General features: G+C 54.4%; 9 protein-coding genes and 1 non-coding gene across 10 annotated transcripts; 6 read left to right on the top strand and 4 right to left on the bottom strand.

The window, feature by feature from the left end:
* Positions 1–1335: 1335 nt before the first annotated feature.
* On the top strand, positions 1336–2457 carry BO86DRAFT_301656 (uncharacterized protein; the record flags this gene model as incomplete). Its single annotated transcript, XM_025667502.1, has 1 exon — positions 1336–2457. One exon carries the CDS (start codon positions 1336–1338, stop codon positions 2455–2457), a length of 1122 nt encoding a protein of 373 aa, XP_025532706.1.
* Positions 2458–2612: 155 nt separating this feature from the next.
* Positions 2613–2686, top strand: BO86DRAFT_t12. The gene has a single exon. It is a non-coding gene; the product is annotated as a tRNA-Val (tRNA).
* Positions 2687–3583: 897 nt separating this feature from the next.
* On the top strand, positions 3584–4604 carry BO86DRAFT_394608 (uncharacterized protein; the record flags this gene model as incomplete). The annotated part of the gene is made up of 6 exons (XM_025673226.1): positions 3584–3617; positions 3694–3723; positions 3774–3922; positions 3981–4280; positions 4341–4451; positions 4503–4604. 6 exons carry the CDS (start codon positions 3584–3586, stop codon positions 4602–4604), a joined length of 726 nt encoding a protein of 241 aa, XP_025532707.1.
* Positions 4605–5989: 1385 nt separating this feature from the next.
* On the top strand, positions 5990–8199 carry BO86DRAFT_414867 (putative alpha-1,3-mannosyltransferase; the record flags this gene model as incomplete). Its single annotated transcript, XM_025674873.1, has 3 exons — positions 5990–6032; positions 6658–7677; positions 7754–8199. The coding sequence occupies 3 exons, from the start codon at positions 5990–5992 to the stop codon at positions 8197–8199; spliced, it is 1509 nt and encodes a 502-aa protein (XP_025532708.1).
* An 878-nt stretch (positions 8200–9077) lies between these two features.
* Positions 9078–10195, bottom strand: BO86DRAFT_394610 (kinase-like protein; the record flags this gene model as incomplete). The annotated part of the gene is made up of 2 exons (XM_025673227.1): positions 9078–9209; positions 9266–10195. 2 exons carry the CDS (start codon positions 10193–10195, stop codon positions 9078–9080), a joined length of 1062 nt encoding a protein of 353 aa, XP_025532709.1.
* Positions 10196–10770: 575 nt separating this feature from the next.
* On the bottom strand, positions 10771–12631 carry BO86DRAFT_384855 (Zn(II)2Cys6 transcription factor). Its single transcript, XM_025670973.1, has 2 exons — positions 12522–12631; positions 10771–12447 (listed from the first exon to the last, which is right to left on the bottom strand). Exons 1-2 carry the CDS (start codon positions 12590–12592, stop codon positions 10833–10835), a joined length of 1686 nt encoding a protein of 561 aa, XP_025532710.1. The 5' UTR covers positions 12593–12631; the 3' UTR covers positions 10771–10832.
* Positions 12632–13599: 968 nt separating this feature from the next.
* BO86DRAFT_414869 (thioesterase family protein) lies at positions 13600–14725 on the top strand (the record flags this gene model as incomplete). The annotated part of the gene is made up of 2 exons (XM_025674874.1): positions 13600–13694; positions 13816–14725. The coding sequence occupies 2 exons, from the start codon at positions 13600–13602 to the stop codon at positions 14723–14725; spliced, it is 1005 nt and encodes a 334-aa protein (XP_025532711.1).
* A 416-nt stretch (positions 14726–15141) lies between these two features.
* BO86DRAFT_301872 (uncharacterized protein) lies at positions 15142–15639 on the top strand (the record flags this gene model as incomplete). The annotated part of the gene is made up of 1 exon (XM_025667514.1): positions 15142–15639. The coding sequence occupies one exon, from the start codon at positions 15142–15144 to the stop codon at positions 15637–15639; it is 498 nt and encodes a 165-aa protein (XP_025532712.1).
* A 1017-nt stretch (positions 15640–16656) lies between these two features.
* BO86DRAFT_428602 (tannase and feruloyl esterase) lies at positions 16657–18570 on the bottom strand (the record flags this gene model as incomplete). Its single annotated transcript, XM_025675602.1, has 3 exons — positions 17858–18570; positions 17197–17798; positions 16657–17160 (listed from the first exon to the last, which is right to left on the bottom strand). Exons 1-3 carry the CDS (start codon positions 18450–18452, stop codon positions 16657–16659), a joined length of 1701 nt encoding a protein of 566 aa, XP_025532713.1. The 5' UTR covers positions 18453–18570.
* A 1839-nt stretch (positions 18571–20409) lies between these two features.
* On the bottom strand, positions 20410–21353 carry BO86DRAFT_414871 (uncharacterized protein; the record flags this gene model as incomplete). Its single annotated transcript, XM_025674875.1, has 4 exons — positions 20410–20702; positions 20818–20860; positions 21109–21212; positions 21248–21353. 4 exons carry the CDS (start codon positions 21351–21353, stop codon positions 20410–20412), a joined length of 546 nt encoding a protein of 181 aa, XP_025532714.1.
* Between the last annotated feature and the right edge of the window lie 12 nt (positions 21354–21365).

A 21365-nucleotide genomic window follows, 5' to 3' on the forward strand; every position in this document is an offset into this window, starting at 1 on the left:
CTGTCACTTACCCCTGACCTAAGCCTGGAGTAGACTAGGAGGGCGCGGCCCGTACGGAAGACCCAAAGTCCCTCCTTTGAGTCCCTGAGCCGTGCATGGAGCCATGGTCATAACAGCATGTCAGTCCCGGTCCCCGGATGTCCGGTGCGCGCGGGTTCATTATGCTTTGAGATACACCTTATACTTTCCAGTCTCATTGTGAAAACGTGGCAAGGAAAAGGGGCACTATACTCCCGGAACAAGAAAGTCAGCGTGACTTTATAAATGATTCATAGTACGACTTACGCCCGGCTTCCATCGCGATTAGGTAGAGGTCATTTCAGCAAGGGCATAGTCGCACCTTGGCTGCTTATTGTTCGAACTGATGGATGAAGAAATTGATGTTCGGCTCCTGTCCGGACACTCAGACTGGCAAAGTCTGTAAAAAAAAAAAAAAAGGCGCAAAAACATACAACAGAAGGGATTCGCTGGTGGTCACCCACCCAACTACTAACCTCCCGGCGTGTGGCTTAAGTACGGCTGAGCGGACGGGAAGCCCTGTTTTCCACACCCTGTGGTCGTATGTGCTTGGTAAGGCCAAATAGATGTCTATGTCTTGTCTGATCACTATTTAGCAGACTTGAAGCGCAATATCACCAAGCATCCTCTGTACAGGGTCGATAGCTGTTTATCCCTCATACTTTTCTCTTCCCGACGAACCCATCGCGATGAACTCATGAAGAATAAGCTTTCTCCAGGAACACATATCGTATATTATATTATGCTTTTTTGCCAGCACTGTGAGAGATGTACATTGGATGTGGATGCCAGTTTCTATATATATCATGACACGGGTCAGGACTTAGCTCTCCGATGAAGGAACAGAATCCTTATCCAGGCAAGGACGGGCACAGGAAGTTCCTCCTATTATCCTATGCTGAGATCTGGTATGACTGTGCGAAAAATAATGCGGGCGCATCATGCGGCTAGAAATGTATAATGCAGTATAACACGGTGGTTCTGTTGAAGGTCACTGTAACGGCACGAGGTGAGATACACTAAGCTGCTATGTCAAATGTACGCAGCCGCGCGGCATGCAATGTTGATTCCACCGTTTGCTCATAGGCAAACAGCGGGACAACGGTGCCTACGGTAGATGAGTAGCTGAGCGGGAGGGATGAATCACACTTTGCTTCAATCCAGGAGGTTTAAAAAAGCTCTTTCACGACGGATGGACATCAGCATCGTCATCTTCCTCACTTCCCTCTGGCTATAAATGCCACCATTCCAGCTAACATCTAGTTAGTTCTCCATTCCAGCCACGTTCCGAATCCCAGCAAGACTTGCCCAGCTACGATGCAGTCCACCATTATTTCCACCTTGCCCTTAAGTGACCTGAAGCCCACTAACCCAGCTGCAGCGACCATCAACAAGGTCAAGCACCTGGCATCCTACAACTGGATTGAAGCACCCGAGCCTACCATCGCCGTTCCCGGGTGTCCCAATCGCTGGACTCCCCCCTGGCGACCCGGCCAATATACAATCAAGGTCCCCAGAGACTCCGCGGCAGACGGTCCTTCAGAGAACGCGGCGCGCCATCCCGCCAGCCCCATGGAGCCCCTTTTCCGCGCGCTGTACCTCCAGCGGCCGGATTTCGACATTCGATGCGTTGACCTCGTGACCGACCGCAGCAATATTCGCAAGCTGTTGTCGGTCATCAACCCGAATCTTGACAAGAGGGTGCTCGCTACCGTCACGATCCACGTCGAGCGACAGGGCAGGACCGTCCTTCTCTGCTGCGAGGAGTCGTCGACCAGGGAGCTTATACCTCGCACGCCGTTCCGTGGATACGGTCAGGAGTTTGAGAATGCGACCACCACCAGCTGTGTTCCAGGCAGCACCAGTCACTACCGGATCACGTCTTACGACTTGGGAGGATTGTCCTGTGTGGTCCGCTACGAGGCTGATAGCTACGTGGAGCAGAGAGGAGGCCACAATCTGCACGCGACGCTGGACACGATGCTGGTCTCGTTGGAAATCTCCGACTCTCCAACCCTTATCTCCAGGCACTCACCATTGAGGGTTTGCGCAAGAGGCCTAGTAGTTCCGCCGGATTCCATTCTCGAGATCAAGACCTCGGCCCCTGGAAGGAGACTGGAGATGGACAAGGTTCTGCCCCAGATGTGGGTGTCCCAGACCTCGCTGTTGGTTTGCGGCTACTACGACAAGAAAGGCTTGTTCACGGAGTGCCGGCCGACAAACATTGGACCGGAGCTCACTGAATGGGAGATGAACCATCAGGCCGACCTGAAGCGGCTGGTAGCTCTACTGAAGTGGATTATTGCTTCGGTGCCCACAAGTGGCCAGAAGGCGACGCTGGCTTATGACTCGTGTCGCAACGAGTTGGTGATCTATCAGGCGAAGCGTCCAAATTTGCTTCCTATTGACCCTTACGAGAAATGGAGAGGTCGGAATTAGGTACCACCATGCGATTATCGTAGAGCAGTGGAGGTTTGCTGAATGATTCGGTAGCTGCATGGTCAGGGGAATGGGATCGTAAGGATCGGATGGATGAAGGCGGCGCTTCTTACAGCCTTGAAGTAGTCACTAACGATGATCGTTCTTTATCAATTGGCCGGATGGTGTAGTTGGTTATCACGTATCGTTAACACCGATAAGGTCCTGGGATCGAGCCCCAGTCTGGTCATTTCCTTTTGCTCTTTCTTTTTTGCTCATCGTTAGATCAGGGCGCAACACCATGTCAGCAGGGCGAAATAGTCAATTCTAGGTCATCGAGCCGTCATCCAACGTCATACGCAGAGAACGCTGGGACTGTATTTGTTGTCAAGGATCAAGTCAATCAAACTATCCACCTCCCAACGGAAAGACAGAGAGGACCCCCAAAGACGGCCTTCCTAACTACAGGAATCCTTCTTATAAAATGCCTCTGAAGCAAAGTAAGCAGAAGCGACCGTAGCCTAGCTATGCGAGCGGTTGTGAGTGTATCCGACTGCGTATGTCAACAAATCCACCAAAACTACTCCGTACTGCCAATCATAATTCCCACTCTACTGCATGAATACAGCGCAAGACAGCAGTAAACGAAACAAGCAGTTCGTTAAATCCAGCCCGCCACGGCGGTACAGGCCAGAAGTAATGCCTTGGTAGTGTCTGTGCAATTTTCTTCTGGAGTCAGAGGCAGACAGACTTCCTTCCCTCGCGAAGCAGCTATGCGCAGAGAATAACGATATCCTGAACACTTTTTGCAGGAATCTCCTCTAGTGATCCCGAAATTGTAGCGCTCGGCCAGGAGCTCCGCCACTTTTTGACGACAGTGGAAAATTCAGAAGCAGACAAAGTGTCCGCACAGGCACAGCTCCAATAAACGCTACAGACCTACAGGGATAGTGCCTGCACGTCCGATCGAAATCTACGTCTTTTCGACTTGTAAGCGACTAGGCAGAATGTCAACCATCCTCTTCATATCCGCAGAACGCTTGACCAATCGTTCTACTATCCGTTAGACAACACATCTACGCGCAACAGAGATCAAGCGGTAGCACGTTATGGTCGAAAGGAAGGAAGAAAGGAACCTGTCGTCATGATGGTAGACCAGTTGTGGCTCTGGTGCTCAGGGCGTAAGTGGACGGACAGTACCGTTTTGACTGTGCTAATGCACTCTCCAGCGATTTTGATTACTTGCTTTACACAAAGACGCGAATGCAGCTTCGATGATCCAGACAGGTACGACATGACTGATCTTTTGGAAAATATTCTGCACTCCATCCCCTAAGGCGCCGCGAACCTAGCAGGTGAAGAGGGGCCACAGCATCTGGTCCCGGGCATTATCAACGAGTGCGCTGGGGCATTTTTCGACCCCATGAAAAGTCTGGAAGACGACTTCAGGTTTCTGGATATGTTTAGTAATTCTATCAGTAGGATAGTAAGTTCTTTACCTCTTCCAATATGACCCGGGCAGTTAATCGTGTTTCACCATCTAGGCCGACGGAAAGGTTGCCTGTTACGAGCGCTTCGTGAAAATGTTGAGGATATCCAACCAGCAGGATCTCATGGAAATAGACACCGAGTCCGGCCTCCTACGAGAGATCAAAGACATTCTTGACGAACTCCGGATGATAAGGGTAGTTTGGGAAGATCAGCTAAAGGTCATCGAGGCCCTCATGGTCCGCTTTTCAAACGTTCCCCGTCCTCCAGCCTGGAACGTCATGCGCGAACCTGTCAAGCGCTATGTGGAAAAAGTCCAGTCCATGCAGAGAGAAGGAGAAGCGACCGTAAATTCGGTATTTGGAGAGCCCTGCCTTCGCAACAATGTAACCGCCGTCTAACAACATCACCTTTAGCCAAATGCCCTGATGGACCTTCGGCAGCGGCACGCGACACTCTGGGAAGCCAAGTCTACCGGAATGCAAGGGAACACCATTACGGTCTTTACCGTGGTCACCATTCTCTTTGTGGGTTTAAGATCCTCTTTCCGTGCAAGGACCGCATCTGACCGGATACAGCTCCCCGCCTCATTCATGGCCTCTTTCTTTGCGTTGCCCATCGTGCAATTTTCCAAAGCTAAGAGCTCGGACAGCCTTGACCTCTCGTATGTTGTGAAATAGCTTTGTACGTCTGTAATTTCCCTTCAAAAGCTATCCCTTCGTTTCGAGACAAAGACCTCAAAGGCTAATGCGAGCTGCAACTCAGTGGCTTTTACCGTGCCCGTCGCCCTCGTCTTCATTTCGATTGCCTTTTATATCAATGACATTCTGAACTATGTGTCCCGGATGACTAGGCATAAAAGACGAGTCGCCAGATTGTCCGCCGAGACTTGGAAACAACAAATGGGGCACGGTATCATTGCCCCTGGGACAGATGATTGGCATGTTCGTGACGGTTCCGCGACTGGATACCAGGGTAACGAAGATGCGACCTCACAGCACAGTCAGAAGGATGAACAGGCGGCTCGGCGCAGAAAGCTGTTTCGGTTCCGGAAGAGGGATACGGATAGTCAAGGCTGAGATAGGCATGGGAGATCAGCCAGATACTGATCGTGAGAAAGTCTTCTTCTAGTAGGAAACGGTATCATTGTCGACAGCGGGAGTAGGGTTCTGACCAAGACTCCTCCTCTCGCCTACTGTGTTCACCAAGTATACATCTCTCTCTCTCTCTCTCTCTTATTGTTGGTGGTCTGCCAAATCTTCCCCAGACATTATATAAATATTGTTGCGGCAAGGTGTATGACAGTAAAAGAGCCTTATCTGCTACTTTACCTACCATTCACCTCCAGGAACATTCAGTCTTGTGCTAGAAGACCAGTCTGTACAGTGACCAGCAGTGACTTGTCTTAGGTCGTGATGGTTGCGTTGGAAGGCAGAGATGCGAAGAGTAGTACGGTACATTACAATACAGGGGCCCAATATTGCCTGGTGTTTTCAAGGCAGGCAGTAATTCAAAGTGTATGATGGTATCACGTGGTCTGATGTATGTAACAGCCACGGTCGGCCTACATTCCGACATGGCCCGCTGTTTATCAGTCACTCAGTGACTGAGTGAGTGCTGCAAAGAGAGAAGGTTTTTCCAGAGCCCTGCAGAAAAAAGTAGACGAGAGTCCGACCGTGGACGAGAGGCCGAATTACAAAATCGGTCGGTTTGCAGCCCGGCCAAGGAGCTACTAGGTAGCTCTTCGGGGCCAAAGACCCAACAGCACAGCCCTCTTGCCTCTGGCCATGCTTACTTGTCTAAAAAGGTGGTTGTCGCTCATAGGTAGGTGGCGAGTCTTTTGTATATAGATAAAGGGGGCCTCCTAAGCAGAAAACCAGGTGAAGACCCCCCTTCAAGCGACAATCTTGCCTTTCTTTTCCCGGCCCAGTGGCTCGACGACTTGATCTCGTGATTAGGGCTCGTCGTTCATGCTTACTTGCGCTCATCGCCCACAGTGTAGTCTCTGTGGGTTAATCAGCCATGGGCGGACTCCTGACGTAAAATAAGTGCATAACTGCACATTATGCTTCCAGTCCAGTTACAGACGAGACGCATACTGATGTTAGGTACGATGGTGGTTGAAATCCACCCGACCAAGCATTTACATAGTAGAAGTACGAGGGCGGGGCTTCGATCAGGGGGGCATCAGTACAGCCCCGTTACGGTTTCAGCACGGCTATTCTGCCGCAGCTCTTGCCCCCAAACCCGCATCCTCCCTGCATCAAAAGGAGGGGGCCAAAGCAGTGGCTTGATCTAAATAGGAGTCTGTGTCCTGTCAGATCGCCCCTCTTTTTCTCGTCCCTGATGATCATGTTTCCGCCTATAAGACCCGGTGTCGCACTGACCGACTGTGTCTCAAGCAAACCCACCACTTAGCCAGATCCCTGGACACCTGCCGCAGTGCAATGTTCCCGTTATCGCATTTCCGCCAATACCGGCGACGAGGCGCAATTGTGTCTCGAGCCCTAATCCTCGTCGTGCTGATTGTCTATTGCGGCAAGACTACTCTTCGGACACGACAATTCCACCCCGTGCAGCAGGATGCCCAATCCATACAGAAGAGACTGGAACCTAGCCTTGCCATCCCTGAGACCGCTCCATTACAACAGCCGGTCGCCCTGCCCGACCCTCTACAAGCCGGACCCCCCATACCCCCCGTGCCCCCCGTACAACCCCAAACACCCCAAACAGCTCCAGACAACCACAACCTCACCCACCACCTCGCGAACCTCTTCGCCGCCCTCCCCGACGAATCTCACGCCCACACCCTCACCAGCCCGCTGACAGCGACCGGGGAAGAGAGACTCCGCGACCTGGGGTTCCGGACACGCGCCTTCGACGCCCTCTTCCGCGCCTGGGAAGCCATCCACCTAGTCCCCACCGAGACAGACCAGATGCTGATCCGCGACGACATCGTGCGGACCCTACGCGACCACCCAGAAATCACAGCCGACCTCGACCTCACCCCAGCCAGCGCGATCCACACTTACGAAAACACGCGCAGCTTCCTGACCCAACTCGCGCAACGCCTCTTCCCATGGACCACCCCCTACTCGGCCGACCACATGACCCTCCACGCGCAGTTCCACGAGGGAGGGCGTGGCATCGTCTTCACAGCCGGCAACGACCAAGCGCCATACCTGGCGACCTCGATCCGCGCCCTCCGCGCCCACGGCTGCACCCTCCCCATCGAGATCCTCTACCTCGGCGACGAGGACCTCGACGAAGAGATCCGCGACGAGCTAGAGGCCCTGCCCGGCTCGGTGGTCACCCGCGACCTAAGCATAATGGTCGACGATGCCGGCTGGACACTCCGCGGCTGGGCGGCAAAGCCCTTCGCAATCCTGCTGTCCAGCTTCCGGGAGGCGATCTTCATCGACGCGGACGCGCTCTTCCTGGCGGACCCGGCGGCGCTCTTCGATGACCCACACTACAAATCCACAGGGGCGTTGTTCTTCAAGGACCGGCTGTTCATGCCCGGCACCGAGAAGCGGGCGTGGCTGCGGCGCGTCCTCCCCGCCCCGGTCTCCCCGCGGGTCCGCCAGAGTCGCATGTGGACGGGCCAGAGCATCCACATGCAGGAGTCCGGAGTGGTGGTCGTCGACAAGTGGCGCCATTTTGTGGCGTTGTTGATGGTCACCCGCATGAATGGGCCGGATCGCGATGGCGATGAGAGGAGGGGGTTGGTGGGGGTGTATGATATGGTTTATGGTGAGTGCGTGTGCTTGTGTTGTTGTATGGTTGTGTGGGTTGTGTTGGCTGATCAGAGAGGCTTTGTGTTGTCTAGGGGATAAGGAGACCTTCTGGCTGGGGTGGGAGCTGGTTGGGGATACCGAGTACGCCTTCCATGAGGGCGCGGCCGCGGTGATGGGCAAGCCTCAGGCGAACCGCGACAACACCACCACCACGGCAGAGGGTCAGGAGCACGACTTGAAGTATACCGTGTGCGCCCCGCAGCTGCTGCATTTGGGGACTGATGGACGACCCCTGTGGTTCAATGGGTGGCTGCTGCCGGATAAGTTCTCGGGCGAGCAGCGCCGCCCAACGGAGTTCGAGGCCTTCATCCCCGAGCCCCCCAGTGCGGAGGACAGCGGCTCATGGCAGTTGCACGACAGCAACGTCTGCTGTCTGTCGGCCGACCAGGTGGTGTACTTCGATGCAGCGGAGAAGGAGGCCTTGGATGGGTTGATCGAGATCGCACGGGATGTTGGGGCGATTGGTGGGGCGCATTAAGAGGGCATCGTTCAAGCAGCAGAAGGGCATGCGAGGACTTGGCCGTCTGGAAGCAGGACTTTCTCTGCGTGCAACCCGGTCAATGCATGAGAACTCACCACAACCGCAGTCGTAGCCCGAGGTACAGGGGACCAGCATCCTAATTTTGCGTTAGCTGCGGCTCCGGAAACCGTCGAACCTGGGTTTCCAGAAGAAAATATGTCCACAGCCATTACAGGGCTCTGTGGGATTTGCTAGCAAAAGTCCCTACGCATTGAACAGACTGCGTGATCGGCAAAACAATCGGATCTTGGAGATCGACTGAAACCGCCTCTCACCCCGCAGACCCCCCGTGAATCGTGCTTCGGGCAGCAGAGGGATGGTGGGCATCGAGTATATTTATATCCATCGTGGTACCGATGCTGGACTGTCCTCGGACCTACTGGATATATGTATCCCTGCTCATGGAAGCTCGTCCCATTGTCATGAAAAGAGCTGGGGAATTCGGGATTATCGAACCACCCAGGAGTTTGAGCTGTATACCCATAGCTACTTGGCTATATCGTCGAATTTGATATTGGATAGAGAATTGATGAATACAATGAACATCGCCTCTAATCATTCCTATACCAAGCTTTACGGTAAGTATGGTGATTGTGAACCGTATGTCACCTGGGCAGGGGAGGGTCCCACAGTGTGGAATGTACTGTACCTTGCGATTCTCCTCATCCCCAGTCTCGGCACGTCTATCCATTGGAGACAGATACTCCCTCGTGTCTTTTTCATTGCCCCTGATACTAGAATAAATGGAAGTGATCAAGCTATCATAATCTGCCCAGCATTCAGATACCGAATTTGGGGTTCGCTGATGTCACTGTGGGTGACTTGGTCACTGCAATTCACTCTCCCGCCTCCCCCGCAGCGCAAACGACAACCTCATGGATCCATTCCGAATGAAGAGCCTCGTATGCTGTGATCCGGCGGTCAGGCTTGGGATCAAGCATAGCATAGATCACATTGCAGCAGCGTTCCTGGCATTCTTTAGCAAAGTAACCTTCCCTTTCTGAGGTCCGATTCGAAAACTTACACTGCCAAACTCCTCAATCGTAGTGAACCCTTCCACATCCTCCCGTGTCCGCACATACCACTGATAATTCCGATCCTCCTCGCTAGCAGCCTTCCACAGAAGCATGCCCAACCGCATAAACGCATAGATCAACCCCACAGCCCAAACATCGGTGGCCCGGGGGTCGTGCTCGCGGCCACGCAGCACCTCCGGCGCGGTGTAGGGGATCTGCTCCAGCGGGGGTTGCGCTTTTTGCAACGGTCGCGAGTCCTTGGGCAACCACTCGGCACTGTCAAAATGTGCCACCTTCACTGCCCCATTGACAGTGAGCAGTACATTCTCCGCCCGCAACCGTCGGTGCACGATGCCTTCGTCATGAAGAAAGAAAACTGCGCGCAGGAGCTGCTTGAAGAAGCAATCCGCTTCCACAGCAGAAAGCTTTCCCGCTCGTAGAAGGAGGGTCTGCAGACTGCCGCCGCCGCAGTACTCCATGACGGAGTGCAGATCCCCCTTGTCATTCTGGCAATGTTCGAGGGTGCGCACAATGTTTGGATGCACGACGGACGAGGAGATCCCCATCGCTGCGCGACGGTACTCGTCCAGGAGTCTTCCAGGGGAGCGATGACGGACTTTGACAGCGTACAGTTGCTCTTTCCCCGAGTGCTTCGATGCTTTCTTGGCGTAGAGGCCTACGAACGTTGACGACCCGTAGTGCAGGATCTTGATGCATTTCCCGTATCGGTGGGAGAATGGTTCCGGGTTGTCATTCCCTTCAGAGGTTTCGGAACGTTGGATCACGGGATCGCTTGGAGTTTGTCGAGGGGTGTGATGCGTGAATGTGTTGCACAGCTTCTCGAAGAGACCCGCGGGCTTCTCAGGTTCGATGAGGTGGCGATGGTTGCCATCTTCCAAGATCTCGATATGGTGCGGTTTTCTCTCCTTGGTGGACATGGTGAAGCCCGACCGGTCCTGCGGGGACGTTTCTCTGTGTAGATAGGCTGGTTTAATTTGGTCTCATCCAAGCCTCTTGATCGCGAGTTAGCATGCTGTATGTCAAAATGTTTGGTTGAAGTAACACAAAATGACGAAGCCATCTGAACGCGACAAGTAGAGGAGGGTGTCATACAATGATGTCGGCTGGAACGTGACCAGACAGATCACATGACCATACCGAATAATCTGACCCGCTGACCCGAACGGGCATAAAAGACCCCTAATTGACCGGAAAGGGTCCCATGTTGCATTCAAACAGTGCAAACCCCGAGTATTCCCGGTCGAATTTCACTGGAACCTTTTCCCACCCATATTTCTAGCAGTTCTCGCAGGAGTGCGTCATGTGGAAGGTATCCGCGTGGTTATGGATAGCCAGTGCTGGGTATTAAGGTCTCTGATCGACTGAGGATGGGAAACAAAGGAATCCTATTAAATCAAGACACTACCCGAGGGATATTGACAAGGAACACTCATGGCTTCGAAAGCCGTAGAGAATCATCATTCGTCAAGAAACAAAAAGTAATCTTGACATAGGGGCTCCTCCCTGTCACGGACGAGGTCTGTGATGTAGTCCAGCTCACTAGAAACTAACTAACTATCCCAAATTCTTCACCTTCCCCGCCAACCCCCAGTAGTCGTTAGAGCGACGGACCTGCCGCCAGAACCACGCCACATACGCCTCCTGTTCGCGGACCTTGTCCGGAGAGCGAGACGCCGTGATGGCCGCCAGTTCCTCCCGCAGCTGCTCTTCCAGCCGGGCTTCCTCGTCTTGCTTATCGTCGCCACCATCGGGGCTGAGCAAACCACCTCCCTGCTCGGAGATCCGTCTCTCCAGGGTGCTGCGTCGCAGGGAGGCCCTCAGCTCCCGACCCATCCGGTCCTCCAGCAAGGCCGCCACCGCGACCGAATGAAACGGCCCCTCCTGATGCGGCCAGTCGCGCAGCGCCTGCAGCGCCTCCCACCGCAGTCGAAAGTCTTGGCAGCCATCGCCCACCACGAAGAGCAGCGGGATCACCCCCAGGTCGACCGTCACCGTGGGTCGTAGGGGAAAGTCGGCGATGAATCGCTGGATCCGGCGTAGTAGCGTGCAGTACTGCGGGGTAAAGCGCTGCAATTGTTCCGGGTCGTGGTGGAGGGGGCCGGTGTGGACGACAAGCGAGGCGGTGGTGACCAAAAGCTCGAGAAGTTCGATCCCGTGTCGGGACTTAGGGCTGAGATCGGTGCGGCGGCGGAGGGTCTGGAGCAGCTGCATCGCGGGCCGTAGCTGCGCGGCAATGGCGAGTTGCTCCGCCGCCAGTGCCGTGTGGTCGGCCTGGAGCTCGGTCGGGGACATGCGCCAGCACCATCGTATGAATTTGAAGAGGCGGTTGTGGAGGGGTTCTAGGGCTTGGCGGGCGCCGTAGAGAGGGTCGTCGTTGAGTTCAAGCGCTTGGTCGCCCTGCTGCTGCTGCTGCTGCTGCTGTTGTGATTGCTGCCACCATGGATCAGGGGCCGGGTGAATCTCCCCTACCTCATCTTCCTCCTCCCAGTACCACAGACCCGGCCCATCCATCCCGATCTGGGTGTCCAGGTGTCGAAACACAGTCACCCAACGCCTGGACGTGGGACTCTGCGACGAGGGCTCGCTCTCGCGCAGGATCCGCAGGCCCGCCCGCAGATGCTGCAGCGCCGAGCTGTATTCCTGCCAGATGGTGGCCACCACGGCGAACAGCAGACAGCAGAGCAGGGTCACGTCGCGGACCTGCGGATCGCGCGGGTTACGACTCCGCAGACAGGCGAAGGCCCGGGCCGACTGTGCGACGGCCATCCAGTACCAGAACTGCGGAGCCCGACCGATCACACCCCCGGCCTCGACCTGCTGGTGCACGGCCCCCAAGGCAATCACGGCGTGCCACACAGCAGGCTCCCGAGGCACCATCTGCAGCAGGAACTGCTGCCAGACCGCCGAGTCGAAGAAGCTGAGCGCGTCCGGGAGGGTCCGGGCTTGGACAAAGGCGAAGCAGCGGCGCTCGTCCGAGGTGCTGGCCCACGGCACCGCAACCGCGATCGGGCCGGCCACAGCCGACGGTGACTCCTGGCGGCAAGTGGGCTTTGCTCGGTTGGTCGTGAGCGATAGCTCGCGGTAGGAATCGTACCCATCACACTGACGGCCAGTAGAGGTGCAGTTGCGGCAGCTGCCTGGGGTTTCGTCGCACTTGATGCGTCGTGTTCTGCCGTGGATGATGTCCTTTCTAGTCGCCTTCTCCTACATTGAAGGTGTGGTGTAGAGATCGGGTCTACATACCGGCAAGTGCGACAGCCCGTTCTCGATCTTTTGAACCCAGCCCGGCGGGCCTTGGCAGAAGGTGGTCTCATGGTGTGGTCACAGATCACTGCAGGTGTCGAAGAGTCCGGCGGATGAGAAGCTGAGGTGAAGACCTTGTGAAGTTGTGCGGGGAGAGACTAGAGTAACTAGCGCCCTACTAGACTGGGATTCTCAGTCAAGCTACACCATTTTCGTCTTAGGTGGTGGCATTGAAGGAATGCAGACTGTGATCATTTTTGAGATCGGACAAGCAGCAAGAGCTTCCAGTTTATCCCGCATCCCTAAGGTAGTTACCACGATTCCTAATTCACCGCTAGGACAGACGCTGCTGCCCGCACTCCACAAAGAGAAGGGAACACGTCGAGGTTTGGCCATGTGTATCTCAGTGATAAACATGTTACTAATTACCTCATACCTACATTTCCTCATGCCATCTTACTAGCAATAACTCTTTCACTTGGTTTAGGTATGCATCACCCTTCCGACTAATCTGTTCTGTGTCGCCTCTACTGCTGTAAGGTAGGGTTGGTGGGCGGGCGAGCCGAGGGTCAGCCGGAGATGATTAGTGAACATGCGTGCGCGAAATACTGTACCAGGCGGCAAGGTAGTAGTGTATCATCGGTTTATATGCAACTTGGGATGGACCAAGACTTTCTTTAATTGGAGACTAAGCTTTAACTCGCCGTTGAAGGCACAGCATGTCGCATGTCGCATGCCTTTCTGTTCTGTCAATCCTGTTAACATTCATTCCACTAATTGTTCCTGACATACGATAGCCCGAAGGAGTCCTATACCGTACCCTGAATACTAGCTATACACACCTGTACAGTACAGTAACCCAACACACGCATTAAATTGTGCTGATAAATATCGACCATTCCCAAGTAAACTGCCGAGGTTGAAGTCCTTGCACTCGTGCTTACCAGATGACGTGACTGGCAGGTAGTGCTGATCTAGAGGTTTACATTGCCTCTCTCTGTGGTGCCAGAACTGCTGCATATTTCTTGTACTCTGCCTTATACTGCAATTCGGACTCAGTTATTCGTGGTCGAGGACAATGGCAGAGCCCGCGCACTCCCCACTGTTCGAGAAAGCAATCACCGTGACCCCGATCGGTCCGAATACCTACTCCGCATGTCTTGACCCGGCATGGTGTATTGGGAAAGGTAAGAAGACATAGATCCTCCCCCTCACCTGCGATACCCATCATCTGCAGAGGCTCACCAGGATTGTTGGGAGTTTCGGTAGTACCGCACGGAGGCTACACGATGAGTATTTTCCATCGAACCGCGGCTGTTCACTTCGCTCGCCAAACAAGCAAGGCCGAACCGATCGGTCTGCAACTGTCGTTCCTGCGACGGACACTCGCCGGCCCCGCCATCTTGACCGTCCAGGAAGTCAAAATCGGGACGAGGATCAGCACGATCCACGTATCCCTCTCGCAACCCCGCGAGAGCCCTCGTCTTTCGGCAGCAACCCCACATGCGCCGCAGGACAGGAAGGACAAAGAGCAGGCGCTCGAGGTGAAGGTGGTCGGATACATCACCGTGAGTCCGCCAGAGTACGAAGCGGGTCCAGCTGTGACCGGCCACTGCGCGGCTGCGCTCTCTCCGCCCGTGGTTGACTTCCGCGCCTTAGGGGAGAACGGAGGGGTCGGTGCATGGGTGCGCAACCAGTCCCCTCCACCGGGTCTGTTTGCAGCCGGACATGCGGAGCTCTTCTTCCCGGTATCCACCCTCACGGCAGCCAAGACACTCGAGGATCAGGTGAAGGGGGTGGTGGAGCAATGGGCGCGCTTCACCCCGGGAGGACAACCCGCTCGCTGGTCGAATGAAGCGGTATTGTACTTGGCGGACATGTTCCCTCCTGCATTGAACCGGATGGGTGCGATGGAGGTGCAGAGGCTGAAGCAGATCGGTGCGCTTTCCGCACCGGCTGAGGCTGGACCCTTCTGGTATCCCTCGGCCACTTTGAATGTGGATTTGAAGACCCGGCTTCCGGAAGAGGGGGTCGAGTGGCTGCAGTCGCATGTGGTGACGCGGATGCTCCGGGGTAGCCGGGCGGACTTGGAGGTGGTCATCCTCAATGAACAAGGGGAGCTGGTGGCGACGAGTACGCAGGTGGCCTTGGTGGTCGATGCAGCGAGAAATCTGAAGGGCAGGGAAGCATCGGAAAAGTTATAGTCATCATAGTAGTACTTACCTGCAATAGAAGATTATCTAGAAAGAATCCATGTGCTGAGTAGCTAAGCCGAAGGATCAATAGAGTGTAGGGAGAGGAAGGGAGTAAGCAGGTGACAATACGTTCTATGCACCATGTCGACGCTACCCAATGCTGTGCCTACCTACGATAATATTACTCTCTATAGCGCCCAATCCCTCGGCACTTGATCTAATCAGTAATCACACCGAGGTACGCAGAACAAAAGGAAGAAAAGCGGGGGATGTGTCGAGCAAGAAGACCCAGCGCCAATCAAGACACGATGCGCGCAAGGATGAGATCCAACATTTAGTCTCTAAATCACCTCTGCAGCGAAGCACTCGATCTATTCACAGAGCTTTCCATTCAATCCTAAATCACACAACAATTTAGCAGAAGAATGGCCCCAAGCACCACGTACCAGCTCATCATAACCACCGAGGCAGACCTCCCCACCGCCCGCAAACGCCGCGCCATCTATCTGCGCTCCTTCCTCCTCTTCTATCTCACCTCCCTCATCGCCGAGACCATCTTCCTGGCGGTCGGGGTGTTCATCATGACCGGAACCCGCGACCTCTACTACAAGGTCCTGTGGACACTCGTCTTCTGCCCGCTGGGCATGGGCGGCGCCATGGGCGGGTTGATCAACTTGTTTGTTGTCGACCACCACTACGGGAAAAAGGCGGCACATTTCACAGGTATCCTTTCGCTACTGGTGCTTAGCAGCTGCAACTACCTGTGCTACAACCTCGACCGGCATTTCGGGTGGTTCGGGGCCACCGAGCACCCGATGTGGTTCCATTGGCGGTATCCGATGATCGGGGGGGTGGGGTATGCGAATGGGTTGCTGTTGTTCACGGATGAAGGGCTGGAACGGTTGGCGCGGTGGGGGCTGTAGACTTTTTCTTGATGGGCACGGTCTTGGGCAGAGGGTTGTCGTTTGGCAAGATGGGCTTGAGCTTTGGGTCTCGAGAGGTTGGAGTATTGGGATTGGGTTTCTGTTTAGGATGGTGTTTGGAATTCCACTGCCACAAAGTCAATTGCTACGAATGAGCTATGATGCGTATCGCGGTTGTAGAGCATCGCGTGATCTAACGGAGGTCACTGGCCTGGAGAGAGTCTCTAAGGGAGGTAGGAAGCTAACTTGGGTTTGAAAACATGCTAAAATCTCTGGGTAGTGGCTCACAGAGAGCATCTCTGGTATACCCTGTACAATGCAATGTGGACAGAAGAACAAACTCGATATTGAAATAAAGGAAACCACAGGCTAATAAACCTTTCCTGGTTGTTCCTGGTTGTATCCCCTTGGACTTGAGCTCTGACTACCAATGATGGTTGAGTGCGAGGACTATATCTGAAATATACTTGTAGCACCTGTCTGCTTCGACTAGAGAGCTACCTTCTGAGTATAGCCATAGTGGGGAACGGACGAAAGATTGGAATACTACATACAAACAGGATTAAAATCAAGGGGGTGACAGATTGGGCCTGTTGCGGGGCCTTTCATCTTTGATCACCGCGAGAAACGGCTGGGTGCTGCACTGAAGGGCTAGTTAGGTGAGTCAATATGCTAATTGGATCCAAAGCTATACCCTGCATGCGCACAAGCTCGGAGATATCTTCCTGTCTAAGGGCGAGGCTTGGTGTGACGGAAGGGGTGACGAGGCCAGGATCCACACGGAAAAGGTGGAGCACCCCTGGTTTCAATTATATTATCTATATTTGATGTAAGACAAAATAGATGCACGATCGCATCGAAGATCTAAGTAATAGATGGAAAGAAGAGAAAGGGCATCAAGAACGAGGATGCGTGCCAGAAAGAGTGGCCAAGTAACGCTCAACCGTGAACTCGCTGGAGGATCTCCTCATACCCAAGGGGAAGAAGGAGCAGCTAGAAGCAATCCACAAGGGGTGTCTAGTAGACAGGCACCTTGAAGGCAGGGAAAGTGTAGTAGAAGGTATCAGCGCCCTCGTCGTCGCTCTCGCACTTCCACGCACCCTTCTTCCAGACGGGTCGCTTGGGGAACTGGCAGAGCTGCTGCACCTCTCCGTCGTACGCGCCCGCATCAACGGTAGCATTGAGACCGGTGGGCTGGACACCGCTCTCCACCCACTTGATCATGGTGGCCATGTTGTCCTCGGGGAAGGGGCCGTTGGGCTGCAGGCTGTTGCGGGCGCAGTGGGCGGCACCGGGCACCAAGTAGAGCTGGTACCATTCCTTCATCTGCTCGATGGCCTTGGAGGAACCCAGGCTGGGGTACATGATCTTCATCACCGACTGCCAGTAGTGGACGGACGACGCGGTGGGGACACTGGGATCAGACTCGCCGTGGTAGTGGATGAGTTTGCCGCCGGAGGACTGGAAGTTGGTGAGATCGGGCAGGGTGGTCTGCAGAGTATCCATGTAGAGAACCATAGCCTCGTTCATCCACGAAACGAGAGTATCGTAAGTCACGTTGTTCAGGTTGTCGAGGTTGCTGACATCAAGCAGCTCGATGAAGCGACCGACGAACTCGCCACCGGTGGAGGGAATGTCCAGACCCCAGGACTGGGTGGTGTTGTCGTACTCGGTTTCGGCATCGGTGAACTCGGCGCCAATACGGTAGGAGAGATAGGCCCGCTCGCCCTGGGAGTTGAACAGTCCGTCGTAGATGGCCTGTGCGACGGCCACACCCTCAGCAGTCACGTTGCCGCGTTGCGCTGGGGTAGTGGTGGTCTGGGTACCGTCGTTGCGCTTGCCGAAGTTGAAGCCCAAGGAGGTGCTGGTCGTGGCGGCGCAGTAGTAGGACTCGCCGATCACGGAAGTCAGGTTGAACTCCAACTGGCACAGATCGGAACGGGAGATCACACCATCCGTACGTCCGTCAAGAGGGTCGCAGGCGCTGATAGTCGCATTGACGATCTTCTCCAGCTCACAGGGAGGGGGGAAGTAGTCGAGCGTCTGCTCGACAACAGCGGAGAAGAGGTGATTCACCTGCTGTTGGCCGTAGCGGAAGGCCGGGGCGCCGATGACGGCGCCGTCGTAGAGGTCTCCGTAGCGCTGGATCTGGCTCATACCTGGAAGAGGACAGAGAGGTCAGTATCTTACAGAGTTCGTTTGCACAGGCAAGGCTCACCTTCTCTGCCACCATCCGAGCACCCCTCGAAGTAGGTGTACACCTTGGCCTCATCATCGAGGTTGTAGAAGGCCCGAGTCAAGGGCTTTCCGACCGTAGTCATCTCACCCAAGCCCTTGTAGGCGAACATGAAGATGGGGTCCCAGTTGATGGTGCCGTTGCCGAGAAGGTTGACCTCGTCGACGGTGGTGCCCGAGAGGGCGCCGTAGCCGGCATCGGTGGCAGCCCCCACGGCTCCATACTCCAGGCCTCCGGTGATGCTGGTGCTCAGAGTGTAGCCGAAACCACCGGCAACGTAGAAACGGTTGGCGAAGATCTCGGGGCTGGGGAAGCCGTAGTTGAGGACGACCTCGTCGCTGCTGCCGGTGTGAACATAGGAAACGGAGACGTCGCAATACTCGTAGCCAGAGCTGGTGGCAGTCTTGGCTGTGACGGAGGAGGGAATCATGTCGATACCGAGGAGAGTGCCATTGGCAGGCAGTGCCGACTGGACGTGGGCGACGGTACAGAGAGTGGCCAGCGACGACGAATTGGTGGCGCGGGCAGTTGCTGCCAGAGCAACGGCGGCCGCGGCGGCACGCGAATATTGACGCATGATGGGAGGACTAAAAAGTGGGAGAATGAGGGGAAGGGCTGAACAGAGTGAGTAAAGGAATGTGTGGATGATCAAGTCAACTTGAGATGGAGGATGAGGGCGTTTCTATATGGATATGGATGCACCCGGAGATACACGCGTCGCTGGCCTCGGAGATTAGATGATGGTCGATCAGAGAAGTCGGCCACTGCCAAGCTACGAACGCGCGTCTTGCACTGGTTCAGAACTTCAGATAAGGTCAAGACCCACCGTTTGACCCAGCTGGTTAATTAAGCTTCGTCAGTTTGTCGCACGATGGGGGCTAGCCCAGACACTTAAGCTTAAATTCTTTTCCGTGCCGTCGTCCGGTGGCCAGCAGCCGCCAGCCCTAGTTCGATGCTGATAAGTGTAACTATAAGTATTAAGTTCGTACTGAGCGTGCAGGCCAAGCAACCTGGTAAAAAAGGCCCCTCGGGCCGTATTCGTGTTTCAGGCGGCCTGTCATAATGTCAACTGACTCAGTACTTCTCAAGAAGATCAGTTTCAAGGTTCTAGTATTCCTTGTGGAGCAAAATCCTAAGCTCAAGAAAGCGCAAGCCGGTGAGGTGAACCTTCGGGTCCACTCGCCCCCGGTGACCGAGAAAGCCTTTATCCGGATGATGCTTCAGAGTCCATGCTCCAGGCTGCAACCTAATGCCTTCCAGATTGGGTTCAATTGCCGGTCGGAAATAGGCCGGCGTCCCCGTTCCCTTCCACCAGGAGGCTGAGGAGGAGTTAAGCTCGTATCAGGTTTTCAGGGACTTGCCTTCTTCGGGCCGATCGCCGTATCGTCATTGATCATGAAAGGTGCCGAAACGGCTTGCGCTGCATACTACTCCTCCCGCCCCACTCACCTTGCTTCAGCAATTGGGCCATACCACACACTGGGCCGTGGAAGACGGACTGTCAAATATGGCATTTTGCTTGTATATCTCATCGCTGGACGCTCTCACAACTGGTCTCAGAGAGAGTGAGTTCTGACGTATCCGTACATCATGGCGAGTAATTTCCTCATGTGGGAGTTAACCATAAGAAATACAAGTACAGGCGTACTTCAATAGTTGCTAGGAGAGCATTGGGAAAGAACTACAAAGTAATTCTCTTTCCCCGCCCTGTAAGATCCACTGAACACGGGAGTCTAGAATAATAAACATTATGAGGGCGTGTGGCTTGATAGTCACCTTACAAACCCAACTTGTTCTCGCCGAGTGCCTATAATCTTTCGTCGTTCATCAGGATAGGCACCTTTCCAAGCATTTGTTTCAAAGAAACTAGAAGCGAAGTGTTCAATGTCTCTTGAAATGCCCTCGTGAAGGATGTAAGGTAGTAGAATGTCAAGGCAGCCAGCGCGACGGCGTGAATACAATGAATATAATCATCAAAGCCGATCTTTGGGAGTGGAGGGAGCTAATCAAGCTCGAATGGGAGTAAAGTATCATACCGTTTAATTTGCCTGAATGGGCATGCGAAGGCGCGTTGCTGCCTCATTCTGGAAGACACTTGAAGCGATGGACTCAGAGCGAGAAATATTTAAGGAGGATCTTGGAAACGGACTGGAAACGTGAGTAGGAAGGTGCTTGGAAAGGCATTTAGAAATAGTATTTTGACTCATCCTACAGGCAGAATTTGAAGCAGGATGCGAAACATCGATTACCGAGTAGTGATCGGCGGTAACAGTTCTCCGCGTCGGAGATCCGGCACAAAGTCCCGGAACAAGTCAACGCAGCCGACGTGATTAACAAAAGCCCGAACACAAGGCCGAACTTGTGTGCCTCACCACCTGAGAACCACACACAAAGCACCATCAACCATTGCTTACAATGGGAAATCCGGCATCGGGCCTCGATGTTTTGGATAGTCGGTACTCCTTGCAACATCCTCCCACTCATCCACAATACGCGTCAGCGCACCGAGTTTCTCTCGCAGAAAGCCAACGCAGTCACTTCCCCAAGGGCATCCGCAATGGGACATCCTTTCCTTCCGCGACTCCGATCCCCTTAGCAACCTGAATGACCTTGGCGACCAGCTCGACTGCATTCCCCGGCTCGTTACGGTAGCTGCCCGCTCCACGGATGCGACAGGCCTCGTTCAGCGGTCGCCAGAACTCGATGCGGTGGGGAACGTGGTTGATATTGTTCATGACTTTGGTGCTGAAGATTCCTGCTTCGATGATGAGGGGCTTGATTCCGGGGGCGAGCCAGGCAAGTTCCTTGGCGAGACTCTCAACGGCGCCTGCGTAAGGAGGAAAGGAGAGTGGTCAGAATTCTTTTCGGGGTTGATGCTCTGTGTGTATGTGTGTGTGTGTGTGTTGGTGTTGAGGTTAATGGGAAGCAAGAGACGGGCATACCTTCGAGGGCAAACTTGCTCGCGCAATACGCAGCAGCTCCAGGCTATTCGTAGAAGCCCGACTGGGAGCTCATGGAAATTATCAATCCTTTTCCCTTGTCGCCCTTGCTGCGAAAATGTGACAACGCGGCGCGCGTCAGTTGATCGGTCCGTGAAAGTTGGTGTCAAGGGAGTCTTGCATATCCTCCTGTCTGTCAGGAGACAATCAGAAAGAGCCATCTTCCGTTTACTACATCCGAACCTAGGTGAGTTCTTCGATTGCCCCACACTGGATTTATTCCGCATTATTGACCAACACATCCACTCCTCCATATATGTCGATCGCCTGCTGGAACTTAGCGTTGAGATCCGTCTGAGGGGCTGTCACATCGAGGTCGAGTATGGTAGCTCCCGTATCTTCAGGTGAGCGAGCTTGGTGTCAGCATTTCGACCGGTTGCGACAACATTGTCGCCTAGAGCACGGAGCTGCCGCACGAATTGCTCTCCGAAGCCGCTCGAACAGCCCGTGATGAAACAGGCTTGTTTGTGTAGTCCCATTGTTCATAAGAT

The sequence above is a fragment of the Aspergillus japonicus genome, assembly GCF_003184785.1.
Source record: "Aspergillus japonicus CBS 114.51 unplaced genomic scaffold BO86scaffold_2, whole genome shotgun sequence".
Classification (NCBI taxonomy): Eukaryota; Fungi; Ascomycota; class Eurotiomycetes; order Eurotiales; family Aspergillaceae; genus Aspergillus; species Aspergillus japonicus.

Coding starts and splice junctions, on each gene's coding strand:
- BO86DRAFT_384855 (XM_025670973.1), bottom strand. CDS start 12,592: ATGAGACCACCTTCTGCCAAGGCCCGCCGGGCTGGGTTCAAAAGATCG. Junction 12,448..12,521: donor ACGGGCTGTCGCACTTGCCG/GTATGTAGACCC, acceptor CATCCACGGCAG/AACACGACGCATCAAGTGCG.